The 27,467-nt window shown below is 38.7% G+C and overlaps 1 protein-coding gene across 2 annotated transcripts; it reads left to right on the top strand.

Moving 5' to 3' along the window:
• On the top strand, positions 1–27,169 carry FAM3C (FAM3 metabolism regulating signaling molecule C). 2 transcript variants are annotated; one of them, XM_015852800.2, is made up of 11 exons: positions 1–123; positions 9,519–9,704; positions 12,363–12,448; positions 15,003–15,107; positions 16,129–16,158; positions 16,346–16,469; positions 20,920–20,978; positions 22,071–22,121; positions 22,517–22,601; positions 24,368–24,494; positions 25,268–27,169. In XM_015852800.2, exons 3-11 carry the CDS (start codon positions 12,436–12,438, stop codon positions 25,355–25,357), a joined length of 684 nt encoding a protein of 227 aa, XP_015708286.1. In that variant the 5' UTR covers positions 1–123; positions 9,519–9,704; positions 12,363–12,435; the 3' UTR covers positions 25,358–27,169. The 2 variants fall into 2 exon arrangements, with proteins under 2 accessions (XP_015708286.1, XP_015708293.1); XM_015852807.2 differs by lacking the exon at positions 9,519–9,704.
• Positions 27,170–27,467: the final 298 nt, after the last annotated feature.

Here is a 27,467-nt window from a genome sequence, read left to right as displayed (position 1 = left end):
CCCGCGCAGCAGCGGCAGCGCTCCGCTTCCTTTTCGGTCGCCGGCGGGCGGGCCGGGGCTGCCTGCGCGGCCGCTGAGCGGAACGGAGGCGCTGCGCGACGTGGCCGTCGCCGCCCATTGCAGGTAGGGGCCCACGTCCTTCGCACGGTGCTCGCCTCCGCTCCCGGGCCAGGGATTCCTGCCCCGGCGGCAGCACGTCGCTCCCCTGCCCGGACGGCCGGTCCGGTGCTGGCCGCCTGCCCTCGCTCCCTATTTCCACTGTGGGTACAACTTTCTCCGACCCTGCCCCTGCTCTCTGCCTCCGCTCCCTGCCCCCTTCCTCTCTGCCCCGCCGGCAGCGTGTCCTCGGCCGGCTCTCCGGACCCCGCCACGGGCTCTCTCCCGGGGAAGGGGTGGGGGGGACGGGGAGGGCTGGGGGGTTCCGGCCACCGGAGTTGAGTGTCCCGCCCAGGTGAGAACAACGAGCCGCTTCTTCCATAGGCAGCCTTTTATTGCTGAAATAAAGCACAAAGCTCTGCCTTTTCAGCGGTCTCTCTGCTTTCTCTCGCGTGGTGGGGTCGTGGGCGCTGCTGACAGGTGAGGCGCAGCACTGTAAGCTGCGTTACAGCACGCCGTGCCGAGCTGATGGGGCACAGTGCATGTCCGAGCCGCATGTTTGCTTTCACTTTGGGTTTCTGAGGCTTTAAAGTAGGAAAAATCTCAGTTATGTGATGTGGGTGCTGCCGTATCTCCAGCTCTGCTGAACGCCTGAGCCATTGGCAGGCTGTGTTACTTGGTTCACTCATTCCATTTTCTCACCTTTAATAGTGTGATTGTGTGCTTTAAGTGATAGTAATGGCTCCTGACCTCTGTAAAATATTTGCATTTCGTTATCTATCCGTGTATGTAAGGGATATGGAGTACCTTTACAATACTGCATGTCTTGTCATGCCATGCACACCTGGAACCTATAGTAATCTTTGCAGGTGTGCATAGCTGGCAGCTCCTATTCATCTAATATATGCTTGATCCTGGTATCCTAATAGGAGAATAGTATAAGAAGAAACCAAACCCGGAGGAGGAACAGCTGTTTAATGTATGTACACGACTGTCTTGTTTTAAAGCCTGTGAGGTAGGCAAGGTGTGACTGCAGATCTGCCACCCCTCTGGGCCCAACCAGAGGGCAGTCCTGTTCAGCAGCACTCGTGGGTCTGTTGGTTGTATCTGTGCAAAACAGGTTTTGTAACTTGCTTTGAGGCTGATGCATGCTCTTCCCACGTTAACAGTTTGGTGTGTTGTGTGTTAACGTCTCCTGGCCTAGGTATGGAGGAGGTGCCTGCTTTGTGGCAGGCCATTCTTCCGACTGTGACCCTGTCACAGTGAGTAAGTGAAGAGGGCATAGCTAAATAACAGTTGCCTTGCAGTGCCCACAAATTGCTGCCTAGCCTCTCTAGATGCAGCCTGAGTGGTTCAGGGTGTGCAGGCTCTACTTATAAAGAGAATGTTTTCAGAACTGCCAGAAAAGGGTCATAGCACTGAAAGAGTTTGATAATTCAATGGAATTTTAGCAAGCTGATGTTTAAAGTGTGCTCTTCCTGCTGGGTATTTTGTTTCTGGTTATGTTCAGAATGCCAGCATAGCATATAGGAGAGGGACTTGTTCTGTAAGGCCATGAGATGAATCATACTGTGTAAGTTGAAAAAATACTTCATTGATTATAGGTTATTTTGTAGCGTAAAATTAGGTGTCCGTAAGATGAATGTCTGGCAGACATGGGGAATTTGCTATTTAAGATTCAAGTTGTTCAAGTAGAAGTGACATGTATGTTCAGTTTTGAGGTTCTTCACAAAAATCTGTTAAGGAAGTTGAGGATTTAAGGTGTAATTACTATAGACATGCATGTTTGCTCAGCTAGTGGCCTGCTGTTTGAACCTGTGACAATCACTACGCTATCAAAGGCACTGGAATTACTGTGATTGTTTTATGGCTTAGAATGATTTTGCTTTCCCAGGGCTTGTTAATAAACCATTTTACTTCAAGAAAAATGTTATCAGCAATAGTGTCAGGAATCTTACCCTCTTAAGTGAGGCTTCATGGGATGTTTGGGCAAATCTAACAGCCTGCTTCCTGCTGCTCCAGAAAGTTGCCTGCTCACTGGCAGATGTGTATTTATTTGTTCCCTTTTACTTGGTTAGCCTTCTTCATCAGGAGCAAAATCTCATGATGTATGCTGGAAGACAGGTGGGCCCAGCCTATCTCCTAAAGTTCACATTTTGTAGTGCTATTCAGACCTGATGCCTGCTGATGTGATAGGGGTGAGGTGAAAACTTGCTGCTTACACATCACTTTCTGTACACCGTAGTTTTCCATTTGGACGTTATAACATTTATAAATGATATCTAGGGGATCTGGCTCCCAGCTTGATCTTTTGAAGGGTTGTGTCTAACTATGAATCCAAGTAGAGCCTGGTCTTGTTTTTCCTAATGATACATGGGCCCCAAGAGGACTTAGACTTTATTTTAAGAAAGAAAAAAATGATCTTGTTCTGTGTCATGTATGTCTCTAATTCTGCCCTTTATTAGCCAGGGTGCCTTTTGAGTAATTTTATCTTCATTTGCAAACAGAGCAACTTAACTTTATATAGTTCATGTTGGAGCTCGGTACCAAGAGGATATGGATGAGATTTTGTAGAAGAGGGAAGCAGCCTTGAAGGCTACTAGGATGGAGGGGGCTGCTGGAGTGAACCATCCCTTGCATTCAATTGGCAGAGCTGTTGATTCAGTTTTAATGGCAAAAGTTTGCATTGCGTTTATACGTGCAAAACAACAGTAGTTCTCTTGAGAGTCCATTTAAAACTTTTGATGTTAACAGGCTTCAGGGAACTTGCCCTCTTCTTGTGGCTGTTTGACTTTATTCCCTTCTGCCCTTTCAACAACAGCAGGAGAGACCTTTTTCTCAATCTACTGTGCTATCACCAGTTAGCTGACTCAACACTTCACAAACATTTAAGCTGGTGAAAGCTCCTACTCCTGACATTGGAGAGCTTCTGACCTGCTCCTGGGCACTTATTTTGGCTTCTGTATCAGTGCTAGAGAAAGCACATGCTCTCTGTCAATGTACTAGTAACAGGATCTGCAGAATTGAACTACGTTGTGCTCTTACTTAAAAGCCAGTTTGCTACTGTGTTACAGGTGAAAATGCCTGCCTTTCTAAAAAGTAAGAGATGTGCATAAAAAGTGAGGTAGAAAGGGTGACTGTCATTCAGCAGAAGGCACTGCAGCCCATAAATTTCATTCAGGCCTTTATGTGAGGACCAGAAAGGGCTTAACTTTAGTGCTGGCTTCTGAAAGGGATGATTTTCTCCTAATAAAAGCCCAAATAGCAAGTGAGGATCTCGGCTAGGTGATCTTGGGGCAGAGGAGCATTGGTACCACCTTAATGGGGATGAGCATCTCCAGACAGTGCTCCACCCAAAGGATGGTGATTTAGTGGACATGTGGGTTGATGGTTGGACTTGATTGTCTTGTAGGTCTTTTCCAGCTATAATGATGCTGTGGGTCTATGGCTGATGTGCTCAGAGCTGGTAGCTGGAAGGTTGTACCCAGTCAGGAGGTGGTTGTGGATTTTGGTTCTGATACTTTTGTGCTCAGAAAACAGTCTAGAGATGCAGTATTCCTTGCTGTCTCTGTGTATCTTCCATAGAAAGGAGTGAGTCACTAGAGCTATAAAGGAGTTCCTCTCCATTTCTGAGTGTTTTCCACCCCATCCTTCACAAGTGGTTCGCTGGTGGCATGGACCAGGAGCACGAAGTCCCCTGTACCTCAGGAGTCTTGTGATTCAGAGCATGTCATGCAGTGGTGGTGATTAGTTACTGGCAGCAGTCTGATATCTTCAATAGTCCTGGTCCTGTTGTGCTGCCCCTTCTTCCCAGAGCTGGTGTGTGATGATGTCCCTGCAGGTTCTCTCTGCAGCTGATGGGTCACAGCAAAGGACTGAAGCCAGTGCTGCTGTGCCTAACAGATGAGAATGGGCTCAGTGGTGTAGCGAGGAATCCTCTGCCCCTTCGAGGAAGAGGAAGGAGAGATGCCAACAGTGTTGTGAGCAGCGGCTGTCACTGTGGAGTGCTTTCCTCAGAGATGCATCCCAGCTTCCTACTGAGATCAGCATGCTGCTGCACAAAGGTTAAAGCTCTTCTCCCACATACAGCCTCCTCAGTTCATGCTGACCTTTTGTTAAAGAAGCTTAAACGATTAGTAGTATTTTTTTTTCCCCTTCCTCTTGTCTGTGTTGGTGTCCCTTGCTGCTCTCAGTACCCATAATACTGTCTGCCTTTCAGAATCTCTCAGAACTCCCTGCGTGGCTGTGCAGTGTCAGCGTGCAGTTCTGTGGTGAGGTCAGTGTGGCATTCTGTGCAACGTATGAATCTCAATCGTGAGGTGATGAAACCATTCTGACATCTTAGAGTTGCTATGTAGAATATGGTTGTACTTGTGTGGATAGTAATGTGGAGCGGTAGCTCAATCATTCTGCAGTGAACTTGGACCTGTAGAGGAAGTGTTTGTAATGCTCTTTTTCTGTTCTGCTTTTATGATGCCTCTATTTAAAACAGGCCTCAGGGTGAAGTGGTGGCTTGCTCTAAGCAAATTTCTGCGGTGTCATACATGATTGTATCAAGTCACAGCATTTACTTGTACGTTAACTGTTTTTCAGACCTATAACCTTTCTTTTTGGTAGCTCTGTTTAGAATTGATGTAAAGAAGAGAGTAAGCTGTGTGACGCAGTGCATTATTCTGCTATGTTTTTTATTGACAGGAAGATGTGGAGGCTGTTGTACATTTGAAACGCATACAGTATTGGGGTAGCCATTTGTCTCCAGTTAGACCTCGTGATCTGGCAGGTAGATATGTTACACGTCCGTTTATTGCTGGTTTGGAAAGATTACACAGAAATCTGGAAATGGTAATAGTTGCAGCAGTGTTTCAGTTACAGAGTAGTTGGATTGTCTTGTGAGAGGTAATAATGTTTAAACTCACCTGCTCTGTTGTAACTGTTCTGGGACTTAACTACTGCTGTAGGATAAAGCTAGAAGTGTAAGGGGTGGATGAGGTTTGCTATTTGACCTCAATAATTTTATCTATCTGAATTTATCTGTGTAATTTTATTCAATCCTGTGAAATGCTTAAGGCTAAGATTCTCTGTAATAGGTCCATCAGTAGCTATAGACACTTGGCTTTGTTGCATTTAAATAACCTGGATTTTCAGGGATCACAACTGAAAGCTTGTTTAAAAACAAACAATAACAACATCAAAAAAAATGGATCAGTGAACTTCATGTGATACAATAGAAGAGTTCTCAAGTTATATGGATTGAGAAAAGTTAATTGTTAATGCTCTGGAAACAGATTGTTTTGTGGCCCTTTTATTAAAAGGTATGTAAATGGAGTTTCATTCTTAGTGGGAAGAACCCACCTTAGCATTTTTATCTCGGGCTTCCAAGGATTCAGGAGGATTTTCCTGTTTGTGAGGCTTGAAGCATGTGTGTTGCCTAAGGTGGAAGTGCTGGGTTGATGATCAGCAAGCTCCTGCTGCTGGCAGTAACTGGACGCCTCCTTTGGGAAATGTCTGTTTTGCGCATCAGGTATCAAACCACTCTTGCAGAGTCATGTTTCTTCTCAGATGTATTTCCTTTCTTAGAAGTGAAACCACGCACCAGTATGAGCAAGGTAGGCAGTTCTGCTACAGCTGCACATCCTGTTTTTAATTTTGGAGTAAGGTCTGGCTTCATCTGCTCAAGGCGTCTGATATAAGGCAGATATAAAACCAAATCTCATTTTAACAACCAAAGGTTTAAGGTCTAGTTGAGTGTTGTCAGAATACCAAGCTGAATACAGTTCAGGTGGCGTCATTCTTGTAGGATCAGTTGTCCCTAAAATGTTCTGTGTAGACAAACCTTCAGCCACTGTGTAAAGCTTTGTCATAGCCACAGGGTAATTGTAGGATGTAACTGCTGAGGTGAGAGGCTTATTAGAAGGCACAAATGGTGCACGATCACACAATAAAAATACAGTAGCTACCTTTTTAAAGATAATTCTTTTCTATGTCTATTCAGTTCAGTTTAAAATTAAATACATTTTGTTAAGGTGGTGAAAATCTACTGCTAGTCTAGCAGAAAGATATGCAGTCATCTTGTTAGGAAAATGCATCTTGTATTTAAATGAATCGTATTAGCAGCTTAGATTACTACTCTAGGTTAGAGTTGGAATGATTTCAATATCTCGGCTGTCTGGTTCATGGGATACAGTAATTCAGGTTGACACAATCACTGGTTTAAAACCAGAGCTCAGGTAAATATAGCTAAAGCCAACCCTGTAATACATGATTCAATTCATAAACTCAGGTAGAAAACTACTATTGCTGTGAACTGCTTGAAGACAACAGGCAGGAATATCTATTATAAGGAGCTGTGTTAAACAAAAATTTGCTTTACTGGTTGAGCTTTACTGGGTATGAAAGTGTCAGATGGCATTTTTCTGTGCTGTTTTTTTCTGACTGGAGGAAAAAAACCATCTGTGGATCACTGAGGAAGGCAGTCTGTGCTGCCAAAAGCAAACACTATCCTAATATCCTAATCCAGTTGTGACTCAGAAATAAAAATAACAGCTCATCATTTTTTTTTTCTTCCCTAATAATCAATCTTGATTGTTTATCTAATTGTATTCCTGTGAACTTGGTAATACTATAGATAACATTGGTATATGCCTGATAATGCTATGCATGAGAACAGATACAGTAGATAAAAACAGGAGTAACAGTATTTGACAGTTTTCAAAAACGTTTGTTTAGGTGAGGGAAAAATTTCCCCCTGAATTTAATTCATAGAATGATATATCATAGAATCATGCAATGGCCTGGGTTGAAAAGGACCACAGTGATCATCTAGTTTCAACCTCCCTGCTGTGTGCAGGGTTGCCAACCACAAGACCAGGCTGCCCAGAGCCACATCCAGCCTGGCCTTGATTGCCTCCAGGGATGGGGCATCCACAACCTCCTTGAGCAACCTGTTCCAGTGCATCACCACCCCGAGTGAAAAACTTCCTCCTAATATCTAACCTAAGCCTCCCCTATCTCAATTTAAAACCATTTCCCCCTTGTCCTATCGCTATCCACCCTTGTATGCAGTTGTTGTCCCTCCTGTTTATACGCTCCATTCAAATATTGGAAGGCCACAGTGAGGTTTCCCCGGAACTCTCAAGGCATCTCAGGCTGACGCGGGTTTAGTATTAATTACCTGGTTGCAGGTTTGTATGTAGTAGGGTAGAAATAAGGGATTACTACTTAAGGAGGTGCTGACTTGCACCTTGCAGACTGCTGCCAAGGTTATGAGGCTTCTTGTTTTTCCCAAGTTCTATGGTGATTTACATCCTTCTGTTCCTTTCTTGTTGAATCTTGTGGATGGGACCATTTAAAATATATGTATTTTTTTATTTTGGTTGTTGAAGTTACAAATGGGTAAAAAGCAGTCAGTGGATATTAAGAACAGTCCAGCTCAGCAACATTTAAAACAGTTTTCCTATTACATCTTGGTGGTAAGGGACCAGGGGTGTCTGTTGCATGCTCTCTTCACCTCCAACCTGCATTGCAAAGCGAACCTGATTCTTTTAGCCCTTTGATTGTTGGGTTATATAATTGTTGTCTAGATTGTTCCATTGGGGATTATGCTTTAAGATAGATTTAGGAAAAAAAATGCATACAGGATCTCAATGAAGAGTCTAGATGACTTGTAGACACAGCACAATAATTGCTTTTTGCTTTGCATGCAGCAGTCCTCTTGATACAGTTCACAGTACAGCTCATAATGAGCAGTTCCCTTTTTGCAGCGATACCACATCATTGACCCTAACATTAAAGAGCTGCTGGGTGCTCAGATCCTTTTCTGCACTGCTGCTACTTGTTTTGCTGCACTTGATGTCCTTTTAGAAGTTTATTGCTTTCTGCTTTGTTAAATATTGCTGCTTAATTTTTTTTTGCACCTTTTTGTATCCTGACCTTCCTAGATTAGTAACTTATCTTGACCTTCTAAATTCTTGCTTCTCATCTCTGTTTGTTTTTGTGCTCCTGTTTCATAAATGCTATCTAAATGCGTTATCGAATTGCTGATAGAAGTACTGTTATCCTGAGGAAATGGGAATGCAGTGTGCTAATTTATGTGTTTTCTGTTACCTATAAAAACATTTATTACAACTCTGTTTGAAAACAAACAAACAAAAAGACTTAAAGGTCTGTCCACCTGCAATTTATTGATGGCTTTAAAACCAAGAAGGGCAGAGGCTGTGCTCAAATGAGTTGTGTCACAGAGCACCTGTCTTAGGGCAGGAGCATTGAACCAGGTGGACAGAGAACTGACCACAATAGGTTGAATTCCTCTCAGTACAGGAAGCTGAGCTTCGTTCAGCATTGTGGGAGTGACGGTCTTAACAAAAGCATTTGTGTGCCTATATGTGTGCTTGTGTTTTAATGGCTACCATATTTAAAACAATTTCCTCTTGTACTTTGATTCAAGGAAACAAATGACTTGATGGGTATCAAATCAACTACCTGAACTCAGGAATACCCCAATCTTAGCATATTAGGTAATTCAGAACATCTAATAGAATCTGATGATTGGTTATTTGTTTGTTTTGGCAGGAGTATAGGCTTATTGTTTTCTAGATGAAGTTATAATGTAATGTTCCTTTGTGAAGTTTTGGCAGAGTTTCCTCAAGAGTGACAGATCACTTCTGAAAGCACATATCTGATATTGTATAGTCTGAAGCTAGTATTACTATGTAAAAGAATATCTACAGCAGCCCTATGGATATATATTATGAGTTTGTCAGATTTTCGTTGTCGTTTCCACACAAGTTTATCAAAATGTGGAGCAACAAACCAGAAGTCCTCTGAACACTGAAACTGACTGAATGGTAAAACATGAAGGTGGCAAAGTGCTTCACTCTTTCTTTTTTTAATCTCCTGATTTTTGGTTTGTTTCTTCTACTACTTTTATGTTAAGCTATGCATAGTATTTTGGGCTGCCACTTGGAAAGGCTTTGACACTTAAAATCACAGCATCTAGAAGTTGCTCCTGCCTCAGGGTATAATGCAGTGCACAAAGATGGGTGGAGGAGAAATACGCAACCAGTAAATTCAGTTCCCAGCTGTCTTTCCACCTATCCATTCCCTAGTACTTTGCAGACAGAACAAATGGCTCTTTTCTACATGGGTGGGTGTGAAGCTTCATGCAGTGATCTGAGCAGTGCCATGATGGCATAACTTCTTGGTTTTTCCAGTTCAATGAACTTTCTGTCTTCTGCTTTCTGTTCTGAAGGAGTTGTCACTCAATGTGTGCCACTGGCTGTAGTGAAGGAAGGCTTCCTACTTGGCTGCTGTTTTTCTGCTACTTTTTGTTTTCTATGAGTAGATCAGATTCTGCCACTTTGGAGAGAACTTCCTGTGTTGGTTTAACTAACAAAGCATTCTCTTCTTATCTTCCTGCTGTTCAGTGCTTCAGATTTAGGAACTGGAATGTTATAACCTTGCTGAGTCAGCGTGGCTGAATAACTGGTCTTGCCTGAAGGTTTATATCAAGACCCTACAAAAAAAATATCAACCAGATACTGACACTACTGTGATCTAACAGCCTGTAGACCACAACTTTTTATATTACTACACTCTTTGAAGCATTAAGGGTATGTATATGTCTTCCTGAAGTTAAGCAGTTAATGGCCTGAACTTGTTGTCACTGATTCTTCTATAAATGTTGGCTTGTGTAAACTGGCTTTTACAGGCAATAGGAACCTCTCTTCAATAGATACAGTTGTGATGAGAAGATATGCCTGCACTGTTAGTGCTGGGTGGGATCAAAAGAAAAGGAAAACGTGGTCCTCAGGACTCATGAGAAATTGCACAGAGCTTCTTTTGGCAAAGTAGGAATGTTGGAATTTTAGTAGGCAATAGAGAGTCTGCAGTAGTGCTCATCTTAAGGAAGAAAGCATGTGCCCAGTAGAGATTTGACTGTACTATTTATGAGTAGAATTTCTTCTGACTATTAGAATGCCTTGGCTCTTGTCCATGGCAGATGTAAACCTGCAGTTCTTGTTCTTCCTCCTCACATCGCATACGGGAAATAATAAATTGCTTTTGCTTAAAGTGGAAGAAAACCAGTTTCTGAAAGCACTGCTTTGAGGTTCTTCTGTGGATGGGTTTTTATTTCAAGGCACTTGAAATTAAGAGTTTGGTTTTTTTTTCACCATCCCACTTGTATTCTTTAAATGATGTACCTCTGAATACTACACTGAGAAAACAATCTGGGTGAAAACAAAATAATAATAATAATAAAAAATCCATGGTTTTACAGTCATGCACTGTAACGCTTCCTCAGATCTACCTGCTTTTGACTTTGGGCTGTTGTTCACTTCTGTTGCGTATTTCACATGCTTTTCCTGGCCCCTGTGTCTGTAATGGGTTCTGCTTTACTCATCAACGTAGATCCTCTTAGTGGCTGCATCTCCTGGATTCTAGATGTGGTAAATATAAGCCTTGTTGTACTGCTAACAGAGGCAAATTACATTAACATCGTAATAAAATGATTGCTTATATTATCAGGCATTTGTAAGTCAAGAAGATATTTGGGTTGTAATGCTCATGTCCCTGCTCAGTTTCATTCTTGTTTTTCATGTTTTTAAGCTATCACAAATTAAGCGCTGTTAGCAATTTCTAATCCACTTTTATATCATGTCTAAATTTCAATTATGGAATCTATTAATGTTGCAGAGTGACAGTGAGTGTTCATAATGGCTAATGGACTGTTCTTTAATTAAAAATAACATGGTAAGGTAATACTGTGTTGGGAAAGCACTTGGTGTTCATAAGTTAACTTGCACTTGGAAAATTCTGTACATCATATGTCTGATTGCAACAAATGGTGGCTGGGGTCAGTGAGCATGGATGCTGAGATGAAGGTATTCTGCAGTGGATCATAGTGATGGTGTGTTTAGAAAGAGTATTTACGCACGTGAGTGATTGTAACTTACAGATACAACTTACTTTACAATGTAAGTAAAGGGAAAACTTGTTGTTTATATTACGTTTTCCTCCCTGGCACAGACTCAGAACTGTCTGGGTTTCAGAGATGTATCAAATGGTTTGTGTTTCCTGAATTGTAATAATAGCTTTTCTAAAGATAGGTGTGTTTGGTTTGGTGGGGTTTTTTGTTGGTAGGTTTCAGAATTCTGGGGCAGGACTGCAGAACGTCGGGGATGTTGCAGCTTTTAATAGGTGGGTGTGAGTTGACTCCTTCAATTAAAATGATTCTTAGACGTGTTTAAGTTTAGCCTTGGTGTAGATAATCCAACAAGATTGCTGAATGCCTGTAGGTTTTCTACATATTCAATGCAAGCATGCAGTAAAATGCAAATTAAATTCAGAAACAGATTTGATTTTTTTTCTTTTACTGTTCAGAAGGCCGTACTAACTACAGGAAGTAGTACTGTACAGTAGTTGTTAGTACTAACTAACTAAGATCTCATATATTTCTGAAAGCAACCAAGAGTTCTTTTCTTAGGATCATAAGAATAGAGGTAATAGTGTGCTACCTGAATTGCTTTGTTTCCAAGCAAAAATCTTTTAAATTAACTTCAGTTAATTTAAAAACAAATTCTGTGCTTAACCTGCTTAAATATTGTAAAATGATCTGCTGTTTCTATTGGATTTATGGTACTTTGACAGTTAAGATGCCAGTGTTTGTCAGACCCGATTCATGGGATACCATGAGGGTGCCCAGGGGCTGCTTGTGGTCAACTGCTTTGCACTCCTTGAATGAGCAGTAAGGGGAGCCTTGGTGCCAGGCAGCAGATACAGAGCTGGTGTGACCAAGGGCTGTGCCACTGAACAGAGCCAGCAGTAGTAGTGAAGCACTGGGAGCATCCCCACCGCTGTGAAGAGGTGTGGTGCCATTAGGGGAGAGTGTGTGGAGGTTGTGGCACCTTTTGACTCTAAAGAAGAGCCTTTGAGGTTTTTGTGTGGCTTATGCAAATTGGCAGTGATTTTCAGTTTACTCTGAAATAGTTCGGGGATTGTTGCTTCTGCCACTGTGAGAATCTTCTTGATGCAGCTGTGGGTGAGAGATGTGTGGCATCCAAGATAGCTTGTTTCATAAAGTAGCAAAGGAAAGTGATACCATAGCAAGAGATCCATCTTGCATCTTCTTCCCTTTACTGTGCTAGCTATTCAGGACAGTCATCATTACTGGCTGGAAATCAATGGTATTGCTACAGTTAACACATCATGAAGTTGCTTATTCGATTGCAGTTACAATTAATCCTTTCTTTCTTTTTTTCCCTCTCTAGGTGGCTTTTTTCTTTCTTTTTTTTTTTTTCTTTTTTTAATGCAGTAGTGTCATTATTTGGCTGAAGACTAAACATGAGAATAGCAGGTAAGCACGCTCACTGAAATCAGACTTTTGTTCTTTGCGGAATAAGGTGTGGACAGCTTTAACAAGCTGTGACAATATTGGAGGGTTTTAAAGTAAACATAAATGGAACAGCAACTCCTGTTCTGCCAGCTAAGTGAAACTTGTTTGAGAATTTGGGATGGTCTAAGAGGGAGCAGCTGGTTACAGACGCTTCAGCTTAGCTGTAGTGGCCACTTAACGTGCTGTGATGTGATCTTTCACTACCAACCATGCAAGATGATGAAAGAACAAGGAAATGGTGAATTAATGGCTTCTTCTCTGCCCCATGCCACGACCAAAAAGTGCCATATACTTTTAAAATACAGTTGCTGAAACTTCCTGAATGGTTACAGAGAGTTTGAAAGCTGTAGAGCCTTTTATGAAAGATACTTCAGTACAGTGTTTGAGAAACTGATTTCATTAGGCAGAAGGTGTAGCAGTTATAAAAGTAAGATCTCATTGCCAGTATAATACTACAAGAGAATATTCCTTCAGGCACTTCACTTCAGTAGAATAGCCTGTACTTTTGTCAGCAGTCTTGACGTTCTGATGTCTTGCACTTTAATCAGAGCAACAATTAATGTTGCAGAGGGAACAGCTGTTGACTTCTCTAGGAGTCAGCAACACCGTCTTTTCCAGGAGGGTTGCACTTTTAGCCTTATTGATAAATCAGTCTTTGTTTTGTTTTGTCAGTACTGTTAAGGTGGTTGTTAGCCAATGTACATACAGAGCCTTAGTGAGTGTAACTGGGAGTGACCCATAAAAGCAAAACTGCTGAAGAACTGGGAGAATGATGTAATTTTTAAAAGGATGAAAAAATGTCTGAAAAATTTCCAAGCCTTTTTAATTCCCTACTCCAGCCAATTACTTTTGTTACCAAGTCCTACAAACAAAAAGATACCACAGTGCATATAGAGCTATAACAGACATATTTGCTTCCATTCAAATACTGCAAGGATATTCAAGGAGATTTCTCACCTCCTTTAACTAAAGGGAGCACTTAAAATTCAGTTGAGAGGGACCAGAGGCAGGTGGGGGAGGTCTGCTTGCATTCATACTCATTCATCTCGCACGCTGCCTACAGAAACAAACTACTCTTCAAGTACCACTTTCCATATTCTGGTACCATCTTCTTGAGTAAAGTTACTTTGAAGTCCTTTTTTCTGCTTCTTGTACATGTGGATCATCTGTTTTCTGTAGCTTTTGCCTGTGGCTCGCTTTCCTTCAAATCTTTGGAGTTTTGTTATAATATTTTTAAATCCAGTTTGCATCTGTGTTTTCTTAGATAGCATAGATGTACTCTCACATGCAGTAGGAGATGAAGTCCAAACTGCAAGCCAACAAAAAAAGTCATATCTTTTTAATTTGTTTTCTTTTTTTAGCCTCTGGAAAGATTAACATCTCTCATTCTTGTGAAGGCTGAGTAATCTGTCTATTTTAAGATTTTCTAAACAGCCCAGTTCAAGATTTGAAGGAATGCATAATCTTTTGTTCTGGAGGATTTTGGCTGGTTATCTGAGGAACAGAAGCATGCATAGCATTGCCCCTTCCAATCAATTCTCTGTACTGAGGTGACAGAGGAAGATGGGATGTTCATCAGATGCTTTCTCACTTAACTTCTGCTCTCAGACAGTCATTAATATACAGTAATCTGGGAGCAAAATATTCTGTAAAATCTATTGCTGAAAGTGGCAGGGTTCATGGTGGTACCATGAGTAGGTTTCCAGTTCAGATTTAAGTTGCTGTGGTTGTAGGCTTCTGCTTTTATTTCTTTTTTTCTTAGTAGGTGGCTTGACCACTTAGTGCTTGCCTTAATTAGGCTTGTTAAAACTTTAAGCTACCTGAGTTCATAGCATATTAAAGGTGGGAAAGGTGAGATTGCTTTTCACTACTTTTTAACTTAGAACTTTAATGTTTTCTTACTCTCATTGAAGACCAGAAGTTTAATTTCTTTTAATGCAATGCTCAGACCTGACTGGCTAAAGCAGCCAAGCTACAGTATATCAAGAGATCCATAATCCCTCAGTCTAGTTATACATTAAAACAGAGGTATCTTAATCTGAAGCAAAAGGCAGAAAGGGAATATTTATAAACAGTGAGAAATGTGTACACATGGCTAAGAACAGGGAAGTGAGGTTGGAGAGAGCGCAACTTTCCACTTTGGACAGCAGCCACTTAAAAGTCAGCTTAGTTCACCTTGTTAAGCTAGGTTTTCATACAAAAAAAGTCTGTGGTTTCTCTTCGTTTCTGAGGTTGGTGAACTTTGATGTCAGGCAACATGGCATGAAACACAGAGAAAGAATAAGGTGAGATTTCATGTCTGAGAGCAGGGGGTGTTTGGTATAGCAGTCCAGCAGAGTGGCTCAGTTGCATACTACATTATAATTCTCATTTCTTGCAGATTACTTCTGCATGGAAAGTTTCTGAATTCAATATCCTAACATCCTGTCACTTTGTACACATTTCTCATGTAGATAATTTTGATAATCTTACAGTTAACCTTTAAGATAATTTTTTTTTCTCTATTTCTGAACAGGTGCTGCGAAGTTGATTGTAGTCATAGCAATATTTTTATTGACGTTTTATGTCATATCTCAAGTGTTTGAAATAAAAATGGAAGCAAACTTAGGACACATATTTGGTAAGTTGTAACTATTTTCTGCTGACTCCTGTTAATATTTGTTTGAGCCATAATCAATAATACAATATTCGTTTGCTGTAAGCTTGAGTTAAGCTTTTAAACTTAAGAGTTTTAATATGTTTTAACATTTTCCATATTAGATATTTAACCTTCTTAATTGGTTTAATCCTCTTCCAACTATGTATAAACTCTTACCTATTTTTTCTGTTCAGTCTGGCAGTTAAGAAATCATATTTTTGGTGGATTTCTTCCTTGCATAGGTACACTACCATGTGCAATAAGCAGAACATTTCAGATGTGATGAGTTCTATGCAGGAAAAAGAAATTACCAGCTTAGATGATCTGAAGTTCAGTGTATATTTTTTTGGCCAACTTAACCTTGAAAGGGGCTTTTAATTAGGAAAACCCAGCTTTAGGTATATATATATATGTATGGTTCCTGTTGCTGAACTCTGCATTGCTAAGGTGTGAGCACACATCTGAACCAGTCACCAGGGTCATCACTGACAACTATTGAAGAGATGCAGTTGATGTTAAGTATTTCATTGCTTTTCTCATTCCCTGAAATGGAGTAATGAATGATTGGCTACTGATACACCCAAGTTGCAGAATTCTGGTGTTAGGTAAATGGAATTCCATCCTGGTGAAGGTTCTGATTTGTAGTAATTATTTTTGGGTAGATAAAGTTGGGTTGAAAAAAATGAACTAATTTCACTGCAATGCCCACAGCTCCATGGATCCTTGGTTGTTTTGAGTTCGAATTTCTGTGGTTCTTAATTTACGAGTCACTGATTAAAATAAAGGTAGAACTTCTAAATATGGTTCCTGATGATATGGCTTTCATCTTTCTACCACGTGAAGATTGTTTTACAGTGGAACATTATGCTCAAGTGTATTTGATACTCATTTCAAAAAGATTATTTTTATAGAGGTACAGAAAGTTGTTAAATTTATGGGGTATTTTATTGCAGATGACATTTCAGTAGTAATGTCTTGTAAAATCTTCTTTTTTGCATTTTAGCTAGATCAGCGTTGGATGCAGCTGCACGCTGTGAGTATTCATATGCATGTGTTACTGCTGTCACTTGCTTTCACTAATAGCATAAAGAATGTTGGATTTTTCATAGTTAATAAAGTCTTAATCACAATGTAAATGCAATCAAGCTAGTTTTCCTGCTTCCCTGATTTTCCTTAATTCACGGTTTTCTCTGAAATCCAGTTTTATTTCCTTTTGAAAGCTACAAAACCTCCAAGATACAAATGTGGGATCTCTAAAGCTTGTCCTGAAAAGCATTTTGCATTCAAAATGGCAAGTGGAGCAGCAAACGTAGTTGGACCTAAAATTTGCGTAGAAGATAATGTGTAAGTATTTTTTTGCCTGTTGTCTAAGTACCTTTTTCAACTGTTGTGTTGGATTCCTTTGCACACTAAATCAGTAACCTGATGTTTCTTTAAGTTTTGGTTTGCCTACAGTATGACAACATGGAAAAGCTATATTGCGTCATAACTTAATCACTGATGAAACACGTAATACTCTGCAGTAAGTGTTGAAATCTATGCTATTTTAATATGTATAAGGTAGCCTGCACTTAAAATTAGTTACTTATCAAATAGTTAGATTTTTTTTTGAAGACGAGTATAGTTTTACCACTAAGGAACTTGTGTCCCTAATTGTAATTCATTAAAGAACTGTATTTTAAGTACTTACTATTGATAGTTTTAATTGAATGTCATTAGCTAAAACTATCATGGAATTTTATTTTGCACGGCATCTTTTAAATCATCTGTTTTTATGGTACCCATGGTAGAGCATATTTTCCACTTCTCTTTAATGGATGACTTCAAAAGGAAAAGTATTTTAATTATCAGTAGTTACTGTTGTCACAATTAAACAAAGTCAATAAAATGAGAATTTAACTATAAAAACACTTAAGAGCTTCAAGATCTTTTCCACCCTCTAGTCCCACTACAAAACTACGTCCCTTAGTGCAGTGCCCATACATCTCTTAAGTCCCTCTAGGGATAGGGATTCCACCGCGTCAGTGGGCATCCCATTAAAAAGCTTGACAGCTATCTTGCTGGGAGAATTCTTCCTAATGTTCTGTCTAAGCCTCTCCTCTGTTTTCTTGTGTCTTCTAACTTCTGAAGAAAGAAACTAACACATTCACTGCAACCTGCTTTCATAGCAGTGAAATCTCTCCTGAGCCTCATCTTCTCCAGACTAAAGAACCTCATTTCCCTCAACAAACTACTCCAGTTTTTGCGCCCCTGCTCTTTTAAGTGGTGTGTCTGAGATGTCAGTGCAATTTCTAGAGCAAATCACAGCTTTTCTGTGAATAGTGTAAACCCATGCAATTTAGATCAAAATACTGATCCTATTTATTGCAACACCTGTAAGAATTGTTTTATATCTTTGTTACTTTTTCCCTAATTAAAGGAATATTGTAACATTAGTTGCATGTGAGCTAAACGAGAAGATGACAGGCATTGCTTCTAGCATTTAAGCTGTAGTCAAGTTAAAATGGGAGCTTCTTTCCTTACAGTGAAACTCATACAGTGAAACTCATGCAGTGTCTTCGCTTTGCATTACTAGTTAAAACTTGAGTGCCATTCAGATGTTAATGCATTTCTGTACAAGGCTGACTTAAATGAAGCTTTTCTGTTTGTGTGGAACTCCATTTACAGTGGTGCGTTACTGTGCAGTACATGTGCAAAATGAGCACGAACTCACGCTTAGTGCATACTAAGTAAAAGCTGCTAGGTTCTGCTGCCTTAGCATTGATTCCCTTTATGACCTTGGACAGTCCTACCCAATGTCTCTGCAGAGATATTTTTGTTCATGTTACAAGGCTTGCCAGCATCTCAGCATGATTGCTAGGAAGCATCTTATCTGAAAATAGTTGGGGTGATTCACTGATGAAAAATTCTGAGTTCAAGTAAGATTTTAACTAAAGAATGGTAGCCTTTTCAAATGCCCTGCTTACTAAGGGGGAGAGGTTGTGGTTCATGTCCAAAAAAACAAGCAAACAAAACCCCAACAGCTGCAAACTGGTGGATATTTCACTGAAGAAAGCAATGAAAGGAAAGCAGTAGCTGGCAAGGAAATCTGTTCTTTTAATATTATTGTACAGCTTTGTGCATAACTGTTGGAGCCTTAAGTTCTGTCTCAGTTGGGGAAAAAAAAAAACTTTGCTAAGTACTTCTGGGGAATAAGATTTTTAATGTCTATTGAAGTGTACACCAAAAACTTTGATTAATTTAATTTGATCTTCTGCTTTGTTCATAATATATAATTTCTTATTTGAAAGCTCACGTAGTTTCTTGAATGTGATTTTTTTGTTTTTGAAGAATTCTAAAACTGATGAACTACTGCCCTCCTGTGATAGAACATTCACATTACACCCAGTAGTATTTCTGACAGCACAGAAGTTATCTTAGGTGTGTAAAGTAATATCTCAGAACTGTGAAGAAATCTATTTCCTTCTTGATAGATCTTATAACATGGTTTTTTGATCTCTCTCATGCAAGATGTGTTTTTTCTAGTTAATTCACAATAGCTGAGCTTAACTTAAAGTTATTCTTTGCATCTCCAAGACAAGGAAACAGGAAGATGGCTTCATAAATTGTCATAATATTTACAGTGTGAGTTTTTCCTTTATGTTAAACGAGACTGTTGTTTGATTTATGACAGAACTGCAATGCTTTATAGAAGTTTGATTATAGTACTGCTCTTCTATATGGGAAGTATGCAATCTGGATTAGAAAACATACCATAGTTCTCAAAATATGAACTATTGTGGTTGCTGCTTAACAGGCTTAGAAGCAGTGGAGTTGTACTTCTTTACCAGCTGTGCTTCTTTACTCCTGCATGTAGTTTTTCTTCTACTAAGAAGCCTGTTCCATATTTGTGCTGCAGTAACCTCAGAACAGAATGATAGTCTGCACTACTTCAATAACAGTTACTTCTGCCATTTATGTTTGCAGGATATTTTCTTCTCTGAAGTCAGTTATAGCTTTAATTATATGTGTGACTTTTCAGCATCTAATCACCCCCATATTGGATATTTTTTTTTAGTGGCGTTTATTTGTGGAGAATTTAGTAGTTAGAACTAAAGGAAATTCTTATTGTTAAATTCAAGTCCCCTAAATATTACACAAGCATCCAGAAGTTCGCTGTTTTTGTTTGATTGTTTTCAATCTTTATTTGTCATGTGCTTCTGTTGCTTAGACTTTTTGCCCAGACGTGATCTGAAAATGATGTGGTCACAGAAGTAATGTTCCTCTAGGTGCTGAATGGATTTAGAAAGAATTCCAGAAGCCCAACTAGAAATTCTTTATTAAACAGAACTGAATTCTGTATTTTAGCAGAAAATTGCAAGTCCTCTGTCTCTCAAAGTTATTAAATGAGTTTCATTTCTAATCAATAAAGTTTTTTTTTGGTAGGGGGTTAACAGAAGAATACAGAACATTTCACCTCTGAATGGTACTTCTTTAGATAAGTCACTATATTGTGAGCTACTGTTAACTCATAGTCTTTCATTTAAGTGCCAATTATGGTATCCAAAAAGAAGGCTGTCATGTTTTTTCTGGCAAAGTGATTCTTGTTTCTAGCTTGTGACTATTATGGGGGAGCTGTTGTTGCAGCTGTGTGTGCAAGGATGTTTCATTCTGAAACGTCACTTAGGACAGAAGAAATTACCTGAAAAAGTTCTGTCGATAACAATTTGTACAGGGTTGCAGCCCCTCAGAGAAACCTGGAGAAGTTGAAAACAACCTTGGTCACAGTGGAATTAGAAATGAAGAGATGTGCACCTCTACTTTTGTTGAAAGTGCTTTCTTAAAGCTGAGCAGAAAACTTCTTTGTTGTCTTCATACAACTTCAGTCCTTGTTTCTGTTTCTCCTTGTTTATGTTAATACTTTGTCTCTCAGCTTTGAAATAGTAGTGCTGGGAAATGCAGGGTCTGTGGGTAGAACAGAGATCGCCGTGTGGTGCCAGTGAGAAGGAATGAGCTGGTTTTGTAAGTTTCTTCACATTGGAGTGATGTACCTCCCATGACCCACAGCAGCACAGCACTGTAGCTGAACAGTGTTGATGTTGCCCTTACCTCTGCTTTACGGCCCTGAACAGCCTACATTTCACAGTGTATCAGTACTTTCCAAGTTCCTTTGCTGCTTTAAGTTTGGCCAAGTAATTGCTGTCATAGATTGTGGTGATTTTGTTGGGATGTTCAATTCTACTTCAAGGTTACATTCAATTTTTTTTTAAAGTCCTGTAACTGTATTTGCTGTTTGTGTTTTACTTTTCTGCTACTTTTATCTATCATAGGAAACTAATTTGCCTTGACTTTCTTGCTTAGTACCATGTTCCACAATACTACAACACTCAGTTTAAATACTTTGATTCAGGTTTTAAACTCATTAACACATTTTTTGCTTACAAAAAAGCTTAATATGTTGGCTATGTGACTGTACTAAGCCCTTCAAATAGTTCTTTGTTCCATGCTTTTTAACTGCAAGGAATTTTCTCAACTACATTAATAGCACTTTATTATTGGTGGCATTTTTAATATACACATAATTAGAGCATTTAATCATCATCTTTCTGTAGAAAATGGATACAATTAGGGATATCAGACCTACTGTTCCCAAATCAGTGGTGCCATAAGGGCACATAGGAGATTTTGCTTTAAATACTCATAGAAATGCGGTGCTCTTCTACAACCTGATCATATTTTTAAAAACAATGTGAAATAATTCATTTTACATCAGAAAACAGTTCTATTACAAATTAAATTGTGTATTTTGTTTCAGATTAATGAGTGGAGTTAAAAATAATGTTGGCAGAGGAATAAATGTGGCCTTGGTCAATGGTGAGTGACTTTCTAAGCAAGCAGTGTCTGCACTTCCAAATTCTTCCTGAAGTTTTAAGTTTGCTAAGATGGTGAAAAGTAAACTAGAGAAGAAAAGGAAGTACTCAGTGTATTCATACTGAGTTAATCTCAGATTTTGGCACTTCAACGTTTTTGTTGAATACTGTTGTATTCATTGTATACCGTTTGAAAGCAGAAAAACTTGATGCATTTTTTTTCCCTACAAATGTAGAATTCCATGATGGTTATCTCAGTGATGTATCAGGTAACTTCCTGATATGTATATGAGATGGCAGAATTGCTGTCTCTTGATTTTGTGTATTGCCACTGTAAAATTCTCTACACCATATTCTTCTGCTTTCAGTGAAATCTAGTTAGCAATTTTATTACTGCATGAAAGGAACCATTCCTTACTCACTAGTCTGAAATCAGTATATTCTATTAGTCTGCATTTGTAGATCTTGTTTGTGGATACATCCATATAATATGTATTCAGGAATGTTAATTCCATTGAAAATAAACAGATTCACCTGTGTGCCAGCTTAGAGACTGAACATCAGTACTGACAGATTTCTCCTTAACATGTAGGAAGCAATTCTTTGTAGTGCTGAGGCAGCACTTTATCATTTTGCTGCAATGTAAATACATGTTATTTTTGGGTTGCACTCAGGTTTCTATAATGTAATGCGTGACTTGAACAATACCTAATCCTGTTTTGCTTTCTTCTATTGTCTTAGTCAAAACCAAACCGCCTTGTTTTGTCTTACGTAACCCCAGTCTTTCTCATCTTCTGAATTTTATATAAATGTATCAATCAAAAATGAAACTCTACCTTCCATCAAATATTTCCTTTGTAGACAGGAAAAATACTAATGTATGTGTACCAGCCACTTCCTTCTCTATTTGTACCAGAAGTTAAAATCAACTAGAAATTCCCAATTTGTAGCAAAACTTGACGAGTAGTTTTGATTTTTCTTGCTTCCTCTGCAGTAAAGCAACCTATAACTGTGCTGTCTTTCTCTTTTTATCCTACAAAAAGAACCTAAAAAAGTAAATTGCAATGATTTTGTAAAAACATTTATTTTCCTTCAGGTAAAACAGGAGAACCGTTAGACACTAAATTCTTTGACATGTGGGGAGGAGGTAGGTGGAGTTCGTTTAGCTGGTTAGAGAAATAACCTGTTTCTGTGTTTGCATGTTTGTTCTCTTAAGTTCTGTTTACTGTGGTGTGTTGAGCCTTACCTCTGCCTTTGTAATTGTGAGGAGGATGCAACTTTAAATAAACACATAGTTGGGGGTGTGGGAGCAGAGAAGGGGACTACTCAGGAGAATAAGCATGTACAACTAGCAGTCATCTTTATATAGACAAAACTGTTTCTATAAAATGAGAGTTCATTCTTACGCTTCTTTACCTTCCTCTTACTTAAGATCTATGTATAAATTTGAGTATACTTATAAGTATTTTAAAAAGTCTGATGTTACAGATGTTTAAATATATTCTGATTGCTTATTATAAAGGTGTATTTTTCTCTTTTCAGATGTGGCACCATTTATTGAATTTCTTAAATCCATACAGGATGGAACCATTGTGCTGATGGGAACATACGATGATGGAGCAACCAAGTATGTCATTGATTTATGCAGGAAACACTAATTAAAAGCAATATTTAAAGTTTTAATCACAACTGCTTCTGATAAACTATTGTTCTTCCAAGACAGGGTATTTGAAACTAAACTTTCAGTAGATCAATTTAATAATGCTCATGTTATTTGGAGATGATGAGGATCAAATCTATCTTATGCTGTTGAGTTTAGGTATGTTCAGGCATATGGCTGTGAGAAGATACCCTCTGATCAAAACTAATCTGTTCCATCCTGCACTTTCCTCAGAACAGCTCTTAAGATGTGGTTTGGTAGTTCAGTTTTGTGGAGACCATTCCCATTAGGTCTTGCACATACCCCTCCTTTTCTAAGGTCTGAGAGTTTTTATTAGCGTGAACCTCAAACTTCTTTGGGTGTTCCACTGTAAGCTGTTCAGCCTATCAATATAAACATAGTTTAAGGAGTTTTAATGTTCTTTTTGCAGTATTTTCCAACCTTCTCAACTTTGATCATCTTTAATAGGTACTGAAATTACTGTAGGAATTTGTGTTGTCATTAGTTACTTAAGTCACACTATCAGAAGGATTTTTTTAATAGAGAAAATTAAGGTTTTTCTATTTTCATCCATTATTTTAACATTACTTACATTTATATTGTGTACTTTTTTCCTTCTGGAACAATTTTAATATCCTGTCAGTATTCTGATGTAGAAATAGCTTTCCTATGGCAAAGTCCTGACTTTACAATACACAGTATTTTCAGTAGCTGTTTGAAAGTGGCTGTACTTCAACTGCCTTAGGGAGATGAAAGCAATGTAGTGTCTCCTTATCAGAATGCTAGATCTCCTAACTGTTGTTCTTCAGCATTTAGATAAGTAGTCAGGCTTTTTTAATCGTGTCTTTGCTGCTGTTTTCTAAAACTAAACAGAAATGTGAGTTTGGTGCATTTGTGCTGACAGCCAAGAACTACTCATTAGTGGTATTGCAACATTAGCCAAAAAGTTGTGGTTGCAGCTTTATCATATCCAAAAGTGCCAAATTGCTTGAAAGCAACTTAAAAGTGAAGAACCGTCATGTTCAAAACATAAAAATATTCTTATTGTGAGTGTTTTGGTGGTGTTGGGTTTTTTTCTTCTTGCTTTTAATATAAGCTGTCTTAATGTTTTGGGAACTTGGAGTGTGGGTGGTGCAAATAGCCTCCAAAGTAAATTACTTAATCACTTCTAACATTTTGGTTAAGGTGAGTCATACAACCGTATCTCATTAAGTAGAAATAATGAGCTGTTGTACTGAGATCCTGTCTCTTACAAAATCATTTTCTTCATTAAAATTATCCTATATGGACCTATGGGCACTGAACCGTGCTGCGGGGACTGCAGTTCTCACTTCTGAGTTAATTGATCTGAGCAGACAAGAACTTTTGTGTATTTAGGTCATTCTTTTAACCTAAGAGAAGTATTTAGGCTTCAACTTGAGTCTTTAAATAATGGTTATGTTAAAGATAGACTTTTCTTAGTTGCTTAGGGAATTGCTAACATTATTTGAGTTATATATATAAATTCTCAAAAGATGGGGTTCTTAGTGGTTTTATACTATTTGCTGCAGATAATATCAAAGAGCAGAGCTTATTAGGTCAGCTGATTACAGAAACTAGCCTTATCTGATTTTGAAAGATAGATCTTTCCTAATATTGACCGACTTAAATTGTATTTAATCAGATTGAAGCTGAATGGTGCATTGAACAATGAAAGCTTTGAGAATGTGTATTTTTTATTTTTTTTTCCCAAGGCTTAATGAGGAAGCACGGAAACTGATTGCTGAACTAGGAAGCACATCCATCACTAACCTTGGCTTTAGAGACAATTGGGTCTTCTGTGGAGGAAAAGGAATTAAAACTAAAAGTCCCTTTGAGCAGGTCTGTGACTTCTTATGTTCTGTAACTTATGTTATGTTCTACAACCTCAGCAGCTTCCATTAATGGAGACATAGCCTGTTTTATACCACGAGTTTACTCAGAATGGGTATCCACTGCAATAGTGGCACACGGTGTTATCTTCAGTTTTATTTCTTTTCTGTTCTTTCTTTTAAATGTGCAACGGGGTGGTAAGTCTTACTTTGGTAGGTGTTAGTATCCCAGTAACCAGATGAATTACCTTAAGTGAATTCAGTGAAACTGAGAATTCAAAACTTAATGCTGAAGAGTCATATTTTGGGCCCACTAATCTCTGACAAACAGGTTGTTAAGGTGTTGGTTAAACTTACTTCTGTCAGGAATTTTTGCTGCCGTAGAAGAACTTGTGAAGTGAAATACGTTCCCATACTTAAGTAGCTGCAATTTAACATGTGTTGTTGTCTCCTTTAATTACCAGTAAAGGTAACTTTGTACTTGGTGAGCAAGTGTGTAGGACTAGTGCAGAAGCAGTGGCAGACTCTTTAGGTAGTAATGCTTTGTCTGATAATAGAGAATGTTTTCTCTATTACGGCGTACTTGCTTTTAGCATACGCTTGCCTGAACAATTTACTGTACTGAGGATTTGTTATATTTGATGATCTTTTAAAAAGCTCAAGAGGATACTACTGATGTCTTCTCTTTTTCTGTCTTAATAAGAAGTACCTTTCATGCTGTGACTTAAAGCAACATGGTAGAAGACTTCATATTAACAGTCAATTAATACTTTCTATTTGCAGCATATAAAGAACAACAAGGACACCAACAAATACGAAGGCTGGCCAGAAGTTGTTGAGATGGAAGGCTGTATCCCTCAGAAGCAAGACTAAATCTACAGAAAAGGAAAGGAAGAAAATGCACTTTCTGCTATTATTAGGGAGAGGGCTATGAAGGAGACTGTACTGTAAATAATATTTTTAAAGCATGCAGCCATCCTGTCAGTGTGTGCATGAGCACTGACATCTTGAATATTGGGATTATTTATTGCTAACACACATACAGTCCTTTTTGTAAATATGTTCAAATTAAAAGGAACATAAAGTACTTTCTAAACAGATTTCTTAAAAGCACAGTATTTAGTTTGCCTATGGTGAGTATCTTGTAGACCGACTGGCTAATAAATTGCATATGCCAATAATAAACAGATCTGGACAAATGTTGTACTGTCTTCTAACATTGCTGTGAGAATGTAACCTTTGTGGAAAACATAGAGATAAGTTAATAAAGAGCTTTAATTTTTTTTATCTTCTGCCTTTTTAATGGCAGCATCACTTTTTATTGAAGCTAATTTGGTTATTCTAATACCGAGTGCTAAAAAAATTTATTTTGTAGTCTCCCACCAAAACTGGATAATCTGCAAAGAAGGAAAACATGATAGTGAAATACAGATATACCATGAAAAGCACAATATAAGTTTTTTTTTTTACTAAGGGAAGAGCAAAGTAAATGTGTAAATAGTGTATGTGATACTTAAAAGCAGCTTGGAAGGATTGTTGCTCAGCTTGAAAACTGTACTTCCTGTGTAGAAGAGACTCGGCATGTTAAACAACAGTACTCAAACAAGTGACTTGTTCATTTTTTTTTTGGTAACAGTTTTTGTACTGCTGCTTAACCTCTGAGTCTACTTATGGCTATTCAGCCCTGCTGGCTAGTCACATAGTACATATGTGTGTGGTGGGGTGCCTTCCTGCTGTAGTCGTAAACCTAGAAATAAATTTTCTATTGCAAAGAACCCAGGGGAGAGCATTCTGCCTTCTAGTAAGAGTTGTCCAGGGTACAGTATTATGAGTCTTTACTGCCTGTGTTACACCTAATGTGGGGTCATATGTGCTTACAGTGATAGTAGAGAAAGCATCGCATCTTTGGTTATGCAATCTATAGTATTCGAACTTAAGTGATGATGCATCTTCATTTTTTTTCAATGCAAAAAAATTAAAGGACCAAGTTGAAGTGGCCTTATTCTTCAGCTCATGTCAGAGCTGTCAGAAAACATAGCTCCATTTTTATGTAGGGCCAGCTTGAACTTTCACTGAAAGTAAGTTAGCATGTTATAAATTAAATTGTTGGTATAGGAAAAAAAAAAATAGGGGATGTTACAGAATTGATTGTAATCTCTTGGAGTTTTATGTCATGATTTCTAGTTTAATCTTCAGAAACTTCCAGCTAGTACCATGGGACTACAGCCACAAAGGATTTTTCAGGAACCCACAGTGTAAGTGGCACTCAAATGTTCCTATTGTTGATAGGTCTTCTGAAATGAACTCAATTGTATGCACTAAAAAACAAGTCAAGCAATATTGGGAATTGCTTCTCAAGTCAAATAACCTGTGATGTCAAACTAAGACTGGACTCTGAGCTGTTCTGTACGTTTAAGTAGTTTGTTAAATAATGTGGCTTTCACTGAAGTTTAATGTAGAGCAGCAATAAAAGATCCTTATGTGGTGAAATTGTTTTTGTTAAATCTTTCAGATTCTCTTGTTTAGGAGGATGTGTCAAAATCATATGTATCTTTTACATCAAATGAGTAAAACACCTCGTTTCTATCCATTCGATAATAAAAGTTATTTCATAACATCAGGTTATTGTGAAAAACTAATTGCAAAGTCCTGGAATTTTCACATGAATAAATTATTTGTAAGTAAGCTGGTATTGGTTATGCTGCTATCTAAGATAATAGTAGAAGAATTTGGAAGATACTTAGTAGAGACTTAAAGGTGGGAGAAGTGGTTGGTTTGGTGAGGGCAGGGTGGGGGCTGCACTGAGGAAAGCTTTATTGTTTCCTTGCACTACTATCTTCTATGGAATGTAGTGGAGGACATAAAGGAAGCCTGGCTGTAGTTCTAGCTTTTGTCTTTAGATTTGTGCCGCCTTCTTTTTTTCTGGCCATCTGAAGCAAGCATGAACAGTATGAAAACCTGTTAAAGCTGAATCTGCCACAAA

Source organism: Coturnix japonica, chromosome 1 (assembly GCF_001577835.2).
Source record: "Coturnix japonica isolate 7356 chromosome 1, Coturnix japonica 2.1, whole genome shotgun sequence".
Lineage (NCBI taxonomy): Eukaryota > Metazoa > Chordata > Aves > Galliformes > Phasianidae > Coturnix > Coturnix japonica.
The sequence above is the reverse complement of the archived record's forward strand: the minus strand, read 5'-3'. Positions and strand labels throughout refer to the sequence as shown.

What these genes read in the sequence shown, in the direction of transcription:
- FAM3C (XM_015852807.2), top strand. An exon ending in CTTTGACATGTGGGGAGGAG is followed by an intron (nt 22,122 to 22,516) that starts GTAGGTGGAGTT and finishes TTCTCTTTTCAG; the next exon opens with ATGTGGCACCATTTATTGAA. An exon ending in TACGATGATGGAGCAACCAA is followed by an intron (nt 22,602 to 24,367) that starts GTATGTCATTGA and finishes TTTTTTCCCAAG; the next exon opens with GCTTAATGAGGAAGCACGGA.